Source organism: Alexandromys fortis, unplaced genomic scaffold (genome assembly GCF_014885135.2).
Source record: "Alexandromys fortis isolate MF-2015 unplaced genomic scaffold, M_Fortis_MF-2015_v1.1 scaffold_197, whole genome shotgun sequence".
NCBI classification, from domain to species: Eukaryota; Metazoa; Chordata; class Mammalia; order Rodentia; family Cricetidae; genus Alexandromys; species Alexandromys fortis.
In genome coordinates, this window is record NW_026068072.1 from 2,587,957 (window position 1) to 2,600,016 (window position 12,060).

At 48.6% G+C, this 12,060-nt stretch overlaps 1 protein-coding gene across 3 annotated transcripts in view; it reads left to right on the forward strand.

Moving 5' to 3' along the window:
- Positions 1-12,060, forward strand: part of Sez6l (seizure related 6 homolog like) — a 155,920-nt gene that overhangs the window by 89,344 nt on the left and 54,516 nt on the right. For all 3 annotated transcript variants that reach the window (XM_050121049.1, XM_050121050.1, XM_050121052.1), the window contains exon 2: positions 11,158-11,715. In XM_050121049.1, the coding sequence (XP_049977006.1) occupies positions 11,158-11,715 (558 nt within the window). The remainder of the gene's footprint in view (positions 1-11,157; positions 11,716-12,060) is intronic.

A 12,060-nucleotide genomic window follows, 5' to 3' on the forward strand; every position in this document is an offset into this window, starting at 1 on the left:
AAAGAGAGCATGGAAGAGAATCTATCTACTCATTTTGTCCCCAGGCAAATTGGTTTGTGGTTGTTAATTCTCTGCTGGAGTAGGAAGTGCCTAGGGAGGGGGAGACATATTCTCCTAGTGGCATAGACACTGGGAAGCCACTGGCATAGACACTGTGCTCCTGAAGGATTAGTCACCCCCACACTCCTGCCAGTAACCCTGATTAAACACAATGGTCAACCACAAAAAAAAAAAAGCCTATTGTGTGCAATTAACACTGTGCTAACAAAGTTTTAAAAATTAGAGATCCCTAGGGCGCTGGTGAGGTACAACTTGTAGGCACAGCTCTCTAAGGGAGTCTTCCTAGAGGGTTAGCTAAGGGAGGAGGCATCACCACGAATGTGAGCAGCGCCCTCTCATGGCCCAATATCACATGCTGAACAAAAAGAAGAAATGGGGTCAGCTGAGCTGACCTCCTGCATCCCCTGTCTCTGTCCATCGGGATGTAAGCAGGCAGCCACACCCTCCCACTGCCATGTCTTCATGGAGTGAGGGACCATACTCTAAACCATACGGGAAATAATGTCCCTCCCTTCCGCTGCTCTGTGTGTGTGTTTGGTACAATAAAAAGGATAACTAATGCCTGGGTCTGATGGAAGGGAGCTACAAGTGGCCCGGGAGAATCCTGAGGACCAGGCTGCAGAGGGACTCGCTGGGATGTAGCATGAGGAGCTAGCTGGTCATCTACACCCTGCCCTGGCTCTGACACATCCAGAATATTGGGGAATTTACAGACTCACAGGAATGTCATTAACCCCCCCCCACTCCGTCAGTGTTCATGGGGTGACTGGGGCATGTCAGTACCACAGGAATCCAAACATAAGAGTGTCTCCTACCAGCGTCCCTTACTCCCTCCTACCATGGCCCGTCCTTACCTGCTGCTGTCTGCTACAGGGAAGGGTTATCACAGTTGGTACAGGAATTCCTAGCCTTCCCAGGACCCAGGCTGATGAACTTTGGGGCCTCTTCCATTTAATCAGTTTTCCTGAAAGAGGGAGAGAGGGGAAGAAAGAGAAAGCAAGGCAGGTGCTCAGCTTGTCCCTGGAGAGAGCAGTTGCATCGGGAACATCTCATTAATGGCTACACAGACACACACACACATACACACTCACACACACACTCACACACACACTCACACACACACTCACACCCCTGTGTGACTGTTGTATTTGGTTTTCCACATGTGTCTTCCTAAGAGCAGGGATGATATCTGAGAGTGGTGAGGGTCGACTGGAGGAGGAAGTTGGTCTCCACTCTTCACAGAAGGGCGATGGATGGATGGGTTGATTGACAGCACCCAAGCAGAGTGCTGAGCGCACATGATAAGGGAAGAATCTGTCATGTGTAACTGAGATTTCTAAGTGCTCGGAAACAGAGAGATGCGTTTAGCTCAGTGGCCCCTGGGGGTTGGGAGAAAGCCCATTAGAGCGAGTTATTAACTCGCTGCATTTCTGAAGCCAGGGATCCAATTTAGAACGAGTGCAGTGGGACTTGGCTTTGTGTGGCACTCAGCCGGCTGGCAAAGCTGAGTCCTCAGGCCACAGGAGTACAGGCTACAGGCACAACTCATCAGCCTTGATGTTGGCCCAAAGTTTGGAGTCAACCAGCAAGATCTGATTTGTGTGTCGGGGGAGAACACTTCAGGGCAGGAGAGGGAGGCCTCTGTGGATGGGAAGGGTTTCAGGATAGCAGCCAGAACTGCTTCCTGTGGGGCTCTAGCTGTGGAGATAGTACCTGGCCAGCCTGGGGCCCCGGAAGGTGGGTGTGCTGGTGGAGAAGTCATGGAGTCCTTCACACGGATGTCCCCTTCTGCTCCTGTCTAGGGTAAGGAGGTTTTGGAGCAGCGTGGTGTCACCCCTTCCCCATGCCACCTGCACCTAGAGGGCAAAACTGAGAAGAACCATGGAGCCAAACAGAAGGCGGCAGTTCTCTGATCCTCCTTGATGCACAGGGACCTTCCTCCAGGGTGTCACCCACCCAGTTAGAAAAGGGGCTATCAAAACAGATGGGTTAATAACAACAAATGCTGGAGTGAGTGTGAAAAGGGAGCACTCACACCCTGCTGCGGGAACACAGATAAGTGTGGCCATTATGGAGAGGGAGCACTCACACCCTGCTGCAGGAACACAGATAAGTATTGTCATTATAAAGAGGGAGCACTCACATCCTGCTGTGGGAACACAAGTAAGCTTGGCCACTATGGAGAGGGAGCACTCACACTCTGCTGCAGGAACACAGATAAGCATTATCATGAAGAGGGAGCACTCACATCCTGTTGTGGGAACACAGGTAAGCGAGGCCATTATAGAGAGGGTTTGGAGATTCCTCAAAATGTGAAGGTAGATCTACCCTCATGTCCTGGGCAGTACTTAAAGGAAATGCAAGCACTGTGACTCTGAGGTACTTGCAGGCTGATGGCTAATACTGACGTGGCACGGGCAAGACACTGGACTAGTGAAGATGGCTGCTGTCAGGCAGAAGGACAAAGCCCCTGTGCTCTGAGTTCACAATGGACTGTGCCACCTTAGAAGGCAGACTCTGACACTTGAAGGGGCATGGGTGGGACAAGAGGGCGAGGTAGTAAGTAAAATTAGCTCAACACTGGAGGCAGACTCCACGCGCCTTGATCATTTGTGGCGCTGGTGTCATGGATCCCTATGAGCTAGCAGTAAAAAGGCGAGCTGTCGAGATGAAGATAGAAGTGTGGGTAGGTGGAGATCTCGATGACGGTGTTTGGCGCGCAGTAAGGGCTCTGCAACCTGCAACAACCTACGACACATTTCAAAATGGCTGAAAAGAGAGGCCAGGGGCTGGAGACATTCAGTGTCAAGAGCGTTCACTGCTCTTGCAGAGGACCTGAGTTGTGACCCCGCACCCATGTTGAGTAGGTCACAGCTGCCTGTAACACCAAAGGGCACAGTGCCCTCTTCTGGCCTCCTCTAGCATTGCACTAACATGCACTTACACAGAGAGACACCCATAATTGGGAATAAACTACATCTTTTTTTGTTTATTTGTTTGTTTTTTTGAGATAGAGAGAGAATCCAAAGATTCCCAATACATGGGAATGGTCATCAAGGTTTGGGCTGGGGTTTTAGCTCCATCGGTAACATCCTCCAGTGGTATGTACAGTTCCAGGTTCAATCCCTAGGACTGTATATACCAAGTGTGGCAGCAGCACTTGGGCGGCGGAGGCAAGAGGAGCAGGAATGCAGGGTCACCCCAACTACCTGAGAAGACAGACTGCTAGTTGCCATGGTTTCATCACTGTGCGTTGTAGCAAATGATCACACTGTCCCCAGTTTTTCTAATTTCCTTTCTGTTGCTGTGATTAAAATACTCTGATAAAAAACAGCAACTTAGAGGAGAAAGGGATTATTAAGAGTTCCACAGTCCATCACTGCAGGAAGTCATGGTGGCGGTGACATCACAGCCAATGAGAGCACGCTGCCCGCTTGCTTGCTTGTGCTAGAATTGCTGTCCCTTCTATTACACAGACCAGGTCCTCCTGCCTAGGGGATGGTGGTGCTGGGTATTCCCACAGCAGTTACAGCAATGAAGACTGCACTCCCCATCAGGCCCACAGGCTAGCCCAGTGCAGACAATCCCTCGTGGGGACTCTGTCCCAGGGATTCCAGCTGTTTCAAATTGGCCATTGAAGTCACAGCTGTAAATACCTACAAGCAATATGTGAAGATTGTTTTTGTTTTTTTTTCCTCTCTCACAAGCAGGGTTTTCTTTTCTTTTGCTTTGCTTTGTTTTTAATCCTCAGCTTCCCAAGATGCACTCCCACAACCTCAGAATTTGGGAAGAGGGTAAAATTAATCAGAGAAAGTTTAGAAAGATAGGACTCCCAGAAGACCGCTTTGAATGCGTGGTGGGAAAAGATGCCAGCTAACATGGCACCCTGGTTCCTTCAGGAAGACGGAGGCGGGAGACCTGCCTGGGGTTTGAAGCCATGTGGTGACTCTCTGGGCCATGTGGAAGGACAGAGCAGTACATTTGGGGTGGGGAGGGAGCAGAAATGGCAAACAGCTCACTCTGAGTCCCGGTAACTATAGAGCAGACTCTGGCTTTGCTGTGTGGCCTTAAAAAGCACCTTGTGTCCCCGATCTTTGTTTCTCTAAGGGACAGGAATATAACTTCCTCCCTAATGAGGCCAACAAAGAGGGAAATGGGGCAACAGATAACGGCACACCACACACGCCCACCTTGCCACCAGCCACAATCCAATAGCCATCAAAGAAAAAGACCTGGCCTGTCACTGCCACTGTGGTCAAGGGGTGAAACCCTGCTTCCTGTTCCTGCTCTGGTACCACTTATCCTCCCCATTGTGCTTACAGGTGCTCCCCTCAGCACCCCCTCCTCCACACACCCTCTTCCTTTCATCCCTCCTCACCCTTCCCAGCCTCCCTGGGACTAGAAGGACAAGATGTATTTATGAAGGGCTAGCTGAGCCGGCTGCAGCTCCCAACAGCTCATCACTCACATTGCCTGACTCTGCAGAGTCATCAAGACAGACTGTCAGCGACTAGCTGCTTCCATCCCCACAGTATAGGAGCTGGCAGCCCTGACCTCATCCTGCCAGACTGTACACTCGACCTGTGGAGAGAGACAAGGAGACAAAGCCTCAACACCAGAGGGCACAGCCCACAAAGGAACTCTGCTCAGAGACCCCACCCCAACTGCAGCCAAACTCTGTACATCCAAGCCCAGTGGGCCTCCTGGGCTGGGTACCCTGACCTGTCACCTCCTCTGAAAAAGTCCCATGACCTCTTTCTCGGTCCACCATCTACAAAGACAGCCACCATCAGTCACGAGATAAGAGCCCTGGTGACTGTTGGACCGCTGATTTTCGGCACATCCCTCATCAGAAGAGCTCGTTCTTCACAGAGGGAGCTGAACTGTAGAAAGCTGAATGAGCCTGGTCCCCCCGGGGAGGCAACTGCCTCTGGCAGGCATTGAACCCACATCACTGAAGTCTCGGTGCTGGACTGGGAATCCATGTTTAGCTCCTAGATGAACGGAGTCTACTCTCTCATCACCAACCCCCCTCCTCCTAGATTCCCAACCCCAGTGTTCTGGAAGGAATGCTGACCAATGGTCAGCTTCATCCAACAGGAGCATTGGTTGCTACCAGCTGCAACTGTTGGGGTTCATGGTGAACACACCTGTGCACCAGCACCATGGAAGTAAACCAGACATTCCAGTTGCCACTCAAACCAATTTAGATGGGAGCAGCTGACAGGCCAGAGACTGACTTAGGCAGTATCTGTCTGCAGGAAACAGACAAGGACCTCTGTCCACACAGGGAATCTCTCAAGTTCTCTCCTGGGGTCATTCATGCTGCTCTGGCTTCCTGCAGAGGGACATGCTGTGATTTCCACGAGGAGAGGTGGTGGCAGCAGCTGGCACCTGCTAGGTGCTAGCGGGACACAAATCTTCTCCTAAAAGCCCTGCACATTGGCTTGCTAAGGGATGGTAGCTCCAATGAGCAGCAGAGAGTAGCCCCACTAGACAGACGAGCAGACCAGAGCTCTTCCACGGCTCTTCTGAGCAGCTGCAAGGCCAACCCTTCGTTGAAGAAACTGCGTATTTGCCACAGCTCAGCTTAGCGTTTTCCAACTTAAGATTGCTGTTCTGGCTAGTTCTAGGCCAACTCGACACAAGCCAGAGTCATCTGAAAGAAAGGAACCTCAATCAAGAAACTGCTTCCCAATCCCCACTGAAATCAGGAACAAAACAAGGTTGTCCACTCTCTCCATATCTATTCAATATAGTTCTTGAGGTTCTAGCTAGAGCAATAAGACAACAAAAGGAGATCAAGGGGATACAAATGGGAAAAGAAGAAGTCAAACACTCACTGTTTGCTGATGGTATGATACTTTACATAAGCAACCCCAAAAACTCTACCAAGGAATTTCTACAACTCAAATAATTTCAGCAATGTAGCAGGATACAAGATTAACTCAAAAATATCAGTAGCCCTCTTTTATACAAATTATAAATGGGGTGAAAAAGAAATCAGAGAAACAGCACCCCTTCCAGTAGTCACAAATAACATAAAATATCATGGAGTAACTCTAACCAAACAAGTGGAAGACCCGTATGACAAGAACTTTAAATTTTTGAAGAAAGAAACTGAAGAAGACATAAGAAAATGGAAAGATATCCCATGCTCTTGGATAGGTAGAATTAACATAGTAAAAATGGCAATCTTATCCAAAGCAATCTGCAATGCCCAGCAAAATTCTTCACAGACCTCGAAAGAACAATACTCAACTTCATCTGGAAAAACAAAAAAGCCAGGATAGCCAAAACAATCCTGTACAATAAAGGAACTTCTGGAGGCATCACAATCCCTGACTTCAAACTCTACTACAGAGTTACAGTACTGAAAACAACCTGGTATTGGCATAAAAAAAAAAAGACAGGAGGACCAATGGAGCCAAATCAAAGACCTAGATATCAATCCACATACCTATAAACACCTGATTTTTTACAAAGAAGCAAAAAATATAAAATGGAAAGAAAAGAAAGCATATTCAACAAATGGTGCTGGCATAAATGGATATCAACATGTAGGAGAATGAAAATGGATCCCTATCTATCGCCATGCACAAAAATCAAGCCCAAATGGATCAAAGACCTCAACATAAAACCAACCACACTGAACCTCACAGAAGAGAAAGTGGGCAGTACACTTGAATGCATTGGCACAGGAGACCACTTCCTAAATATAACTCCAGTAGCACAGACATGGAGAGAAACAATTAATAAATGGAACCTCCTGAAATGGAGAAGCTTCTGTAAAACAAAGGACACAGTCAACAAAACAAAATAGCAGGCTACAGAAATGGGGAAAGATCTTCACCAACCCCACATCAGACAGAGGGCTGATCTCCAAAATATACGAAGAACTCAAAAAATTGATCATCAAAAGAACAAATAATCCAATAAAAATGGGGTACAGACCTAAACAGAGAACTCTCAACAGAGGAATCTAAAATGGCTGAAAGACACTTAAGGAAATGCTCAACATCCTTAGCCATCAGAGAAATGCAAATCAAAACAACTCTGAGATTCCATCTTACACCTGTAAGAATGGCCAAGATCAAATGATGACAACTTATGCCGGAGAGGTTGTGGGGAAAAGGGAACACTTCTGCATTGCTGGTGGGAGTGCAAACTAGTCCAGCCACTTTGGATATCAGTATGGTGATTTCTCAGAAAATTAGGAAACACCCTACTTCAAGACCCAGCAATACCACTTTTCCGTATATACCCAAAGGATGCTCAATCATACCACAAGGACATGTGCTCAACTATGTGCATAGCAGAATTGTTTTTCATAGCCAAAACCTAAAAAAAAAAAATCCTAAATGCCCCTCCACCAAAGAATGGATATAGAAAATGTGGAACATTTACACAATTAGGAGTACTACATGGCAGAAAAAATATCAACATCTTGAAATTTGCAGGAAATGGATGGATCTAGAAAACATCATATTGAGTGAGGTAACTCAGACCTAGAAAAACAAATATCGTATGTACTCACTCATAAGTGGCTTTTAGACACAAAGCAAAGAAAACCAGCCTACAAATCACAACCCCAGAGAACCTAGACAACAAAGAGGACCTTAAGAGAGACATACATGGATCTAATTTACATGGGAAGTAGAAAAAGACAAGATCTTCTGAGTAAATTGGGAGCATATGGATCATGGGAGAGGGCAGGATGGAAGTAGAAAAAATATATAGCTTAATAAAAACAATTTAAAAATGACGCTGTTTGTGTAGAAAAATCCTGGGACTAACAATAAAAAGAAGAAACTTCTTTCATAAGATCCAGCTGTAGGCCACTTCCTACGTATAACCCCAGCAGCACAGACAGTAAGGGCCTCATTGAATAAATGGGACCTCCTGAGACTGAGAAGCTTCTGTAAAGCAAAGGACACTGTTGCTAAGACAGAAAGGCAACCCACTGACTGGGAGAAAATCTTCACCAAACCCGCAACTGACAAAGGTCTGATCTCCAAAATATATAAAGAAACTAGACTGTAAAAGGCTAATCAACCCAATTATAAAATGGGGCACTGAGCTGAACAGAGATCTCTCAACAGAAGAAGTTCAAATGGCCAAAGGACACCTAAGGTCATGCTCAACTTCCTTAGCGATCAGGGAAATGCAAATCAAGACAACTTTAAGATACCATCTTACACCTGTCAGAATGGCGAAAATCAAAAACACCAATGATAGCCTTTGCTGGAGAGGTTGTGGAGAAAGGGGTACACTCATCCATTGCTGGTGGGAATGCAAACTTGTGCAACCACTCTGGAAAGCAGTGTGGAGGTTTCTCAGGAAATTTGGGATCAACCTACCCATGGACCCAGCAATACCACTCTTGGGAATATACCCAAGAGAGGCCTTATCACACAACAAAAGTATATGCTCTACTATGTTTATAGCAGCATTGTTTGTAATAGCCAGAACCTGGAAACAACCTAGATGCCCTTCAATTGAAGAATGGATGAAGAAAGTATGGAATATATACATATTAGAGTACTACTCAGCAGTAAAAAACAAGGACTTCTTGAAGTTTGCAGGCAAATGGATGGAAATAGAAAACACCATCCTGAGTGAGGTAAGCCAGACCCAAAAAGAGGAACATGGGATGTTCTCACTCATATTTGGTTTCTAGCCATAAATAAAGGACATTGAACCTATAATTCGGGTTCTTAGAGAAGCTAAATAAGAAGGAGAACCCAAAGAAAATCATATAGGCATCCTCCTGAATATTAAACTTCATCAGGCGATGAAAGGAGACAGAGACAGAGACCCACATTGGAGCACCGGACTGAAATCTCAAGGTCCAAATCAGGAGCAGAAGGAGAGAGAGCACAAGCAAGGAACTCAGGACCGCGAGGGGTGCACCCATACACTGAGACAATGGGGATGTTCTATCAGGAACTCACCAAGGCCAGCTGGCCTGGGTCTGAAAAAGCCTGGGTCAAAACTGGTCTCGCTGAACATAGCGGACAAGGAGGACTACTGAGACCTCAAGAACAATGGCAACGGGTTTTTGATTCTACTGGACCTATTGGTTTCGTGGGAGCCTAGGCAGTTTCGTGGATGCTCACCTTACTAGACCTGGATGGAGGTGGGTGGTCCTTGGACTTCCCACAGGGCAGAGAACCCTGATTGCTTTTTGGGCTGACGAGGGAGGGGGACTTGATTGGGGGAGGGGGAGGGAAAGGGGAGGCGGCGGTGGGGAAGAGACAGAAATCTTTAATAAATAAATAAATTAATTAAAAAAAATCCAGCTGTAGGGCATTTTCTTAATCAGTATTGTTGGAGGAGGGCTCAGACCACTGTGGGTGGTGGCACCCCTGGGCTCTACAAGAAAGCAGGCTGAGTAAGCCAAGAGGAGCAAGCCAGTAAGCAGCCCCCCTCCGTGGCCTTTGCATCAGTTCCTGCCTCCAGGTTCCCGTCCTGCTTGAGTTCCTGTCCTGACTTCCTTCAGTGATGGACTATGTTGTGGACGCATAAGACAAATAACCCTCTTCTCCCCTATGTCGCTTTGGTCTTGGTTTTTTATCACAGCCATAATGACCCTAAGACGGACGCCATGAACATTCTCAAAGAGAATGGGCTGAGAAGACCCATCCTAAATACAGACAGCTGGAGTGGATGGCTGGGGTCCCGAGCTGAATAGGGAAAGAAGGAAGCAAACTGAGGGCAGCATCTCTCTCTCTCTTTCTTCCTGCTCCCTTTTTTCAGTGGCTCAGTGGGTTGAGTGTTTACCTAGCATGAGGCTCTGTGTTTGGGCTTTGACGCCACCTAAACCTGGGCATGGTAGCACACCTGGAATCCTAGCACTACAGAAGTGGAGGAGGGAGGATCGTGAGACCTGGAATCTTCAGCTCCATAGCGAGCTTCAGGCACACAGCAGCTACAGAAGACATCGTCTCTAAAAGGAAAAGAAGACAGAGAAAAAACCAAGCAGTTTGACTCTAAAGTTTATATTATTTGTTTGTGTGCTTGCTTGCTTGTTTTTCAAGACAGGGTTTCTCTATGTATCTTTGGTGCCTATTCTGGAACTCTGTAGACCAGGCTGGCCTTGAACTCACACCTGACTCTGCCTCCCAAGTCCTGGGATTAAAGGTGTGCCACCACCACCGGCCTAAAGTTTGTATTCTTAGAGTGGCGTGCTGAAGTCCAAACTTGCCCCACAAACACTCAAACCTGCTGTCTTTTCTCACTGTGCCATTGTTTGTTCATCATTGATGGTGAGAACATTTTAATCCTCTGTTAACAAAAAGATAAAGCGCTAATTTTTAAACCATTGGAAGGAAAACCAGTGGTGCTGCCAAAGCCATACCCCTTCAGTCAGAGCCTTCAATGGAGTTCAGACCTTTTCTGGGCTGGCAGTGTGTGGCACTGTCTTCTCTAGTGGCACTGGGAGCCGCGGGCAACCTAATACTGTGTGGGTCAGCAAAGCGATCAAAGAGCTCCAGGGCCCGAGGTTGCTAAGCTATGAAGCTGGGTGGAGCCTGAGCCTGCAGCTTGCCATCGGTTTACTGTGACATATTTCCACTGGAACTCGAGGGTCATGCTGTACTTTCAAGATAGAAATAAATCACAGAATGGCAAGATCCACAGGCCCCGCCAACCCTCCCACCCTTGCCAGCTCTGGCCCTAGACCTCCTCTTCCACGCTCCTCGCTGTAGGGCAAGCTCATCCCCAGCACTAGGCCTTTCTGCCAGTAGTCACATATCCCTCATGAATCTGCCTTCGAACCAATCAGCAAATACCCGTGTCTGCTGCGATGTCCCGTGAAGTACCCTCACTGCCACCATGAGGCACGTCCATCCCCACCACCAAGCAGCTGGTGTCCTTGACTTCTGTAGGCTTAACCTTTAGTGGGTCCCAGCATGATGGACCCCCAACTCTTCTGGAAAGAGAAACAGAGGAAGTGAGGAAAGGAAAGAAGGGAAGGGAGGTCAGTGAACTAATGGTCCCTATCTGGTCTGGGGTGTCACCTTTAGATGCCACCCTCACAGGTGACAGGTGAGGCAGACCCAACCTAATGGCTATGTTTTCTCCCCCTCTTCCCAGATGGTGGTCCAGAGGGAGACACACACCCTTCCACAGCCTACCTCCTGCCCTCTGCCTCGCTGGAGAGCAACATGGAAGAGAGGGTAACATCAGCAGTCCCAGGACCCCTGCCATCCCAGAAAGCACTGGAAATGCTGGAGGGGTCATTGCCCCCTGCACTCCCTGATGAGGGCAGTGTCCCGCACACCCCAGCCCTCAGGAAGGGCCTGCCGTCCCTGAAGCAACTCAACTCGGCCCGGAGGCAGCTGAGGCCCCTGGCCACCCCGACAACTCTGCAGCGACTAGGGTCCCCTGCCTCAGCCACCACAAAGCCGCGTGTGCCTGGGGACCCTGAACAGCCCACAGCGCCTGCTCCACTGCAGATCGTACCCTTCACCACACTGGTGACCTCGCTCCCGAACAGCCCGGAGCCTGCACAGGCCCCCGACGACAGCAGCCCTGGGAGCCTGCAGGACAAGGGTGACAATGAGCTGACCGGGTCCGCTTCCGAGGAGAGCCAGGAGACCACCACGTCCACCATTATCACCACTACCATCATCACCACGGAGCAGGCCCCAGGTAGGCCACACTCACCTCCTTGTTGTGCTTTCCACAGAGGGCGTGGAATCACGGCCTTGCTCCCGGAGGGAGCGCAAGCTACCGCTCCAGCCGTCCTTTTACTTTGTTTTGAGAGGGTGTGTGCGTGTGTCCACGGGTGTCCTGGGAATAAAACTCTGGGTCCAGCACATGCTAGGCAAGGGCCATACTACGGAGCCACGCCCTCACTGGAAGTGCCCTGGCTTTTCCAGGCTAGCGGCCCTTCCTGTCTTCCGGTTTCTCTGTAGAGTCAGCCAACCACGGATACAAAGATGTCAGAAAAGTTAGTTGTATCCATTCTATGAGCCCCAGGCTTCTTCCTCATCG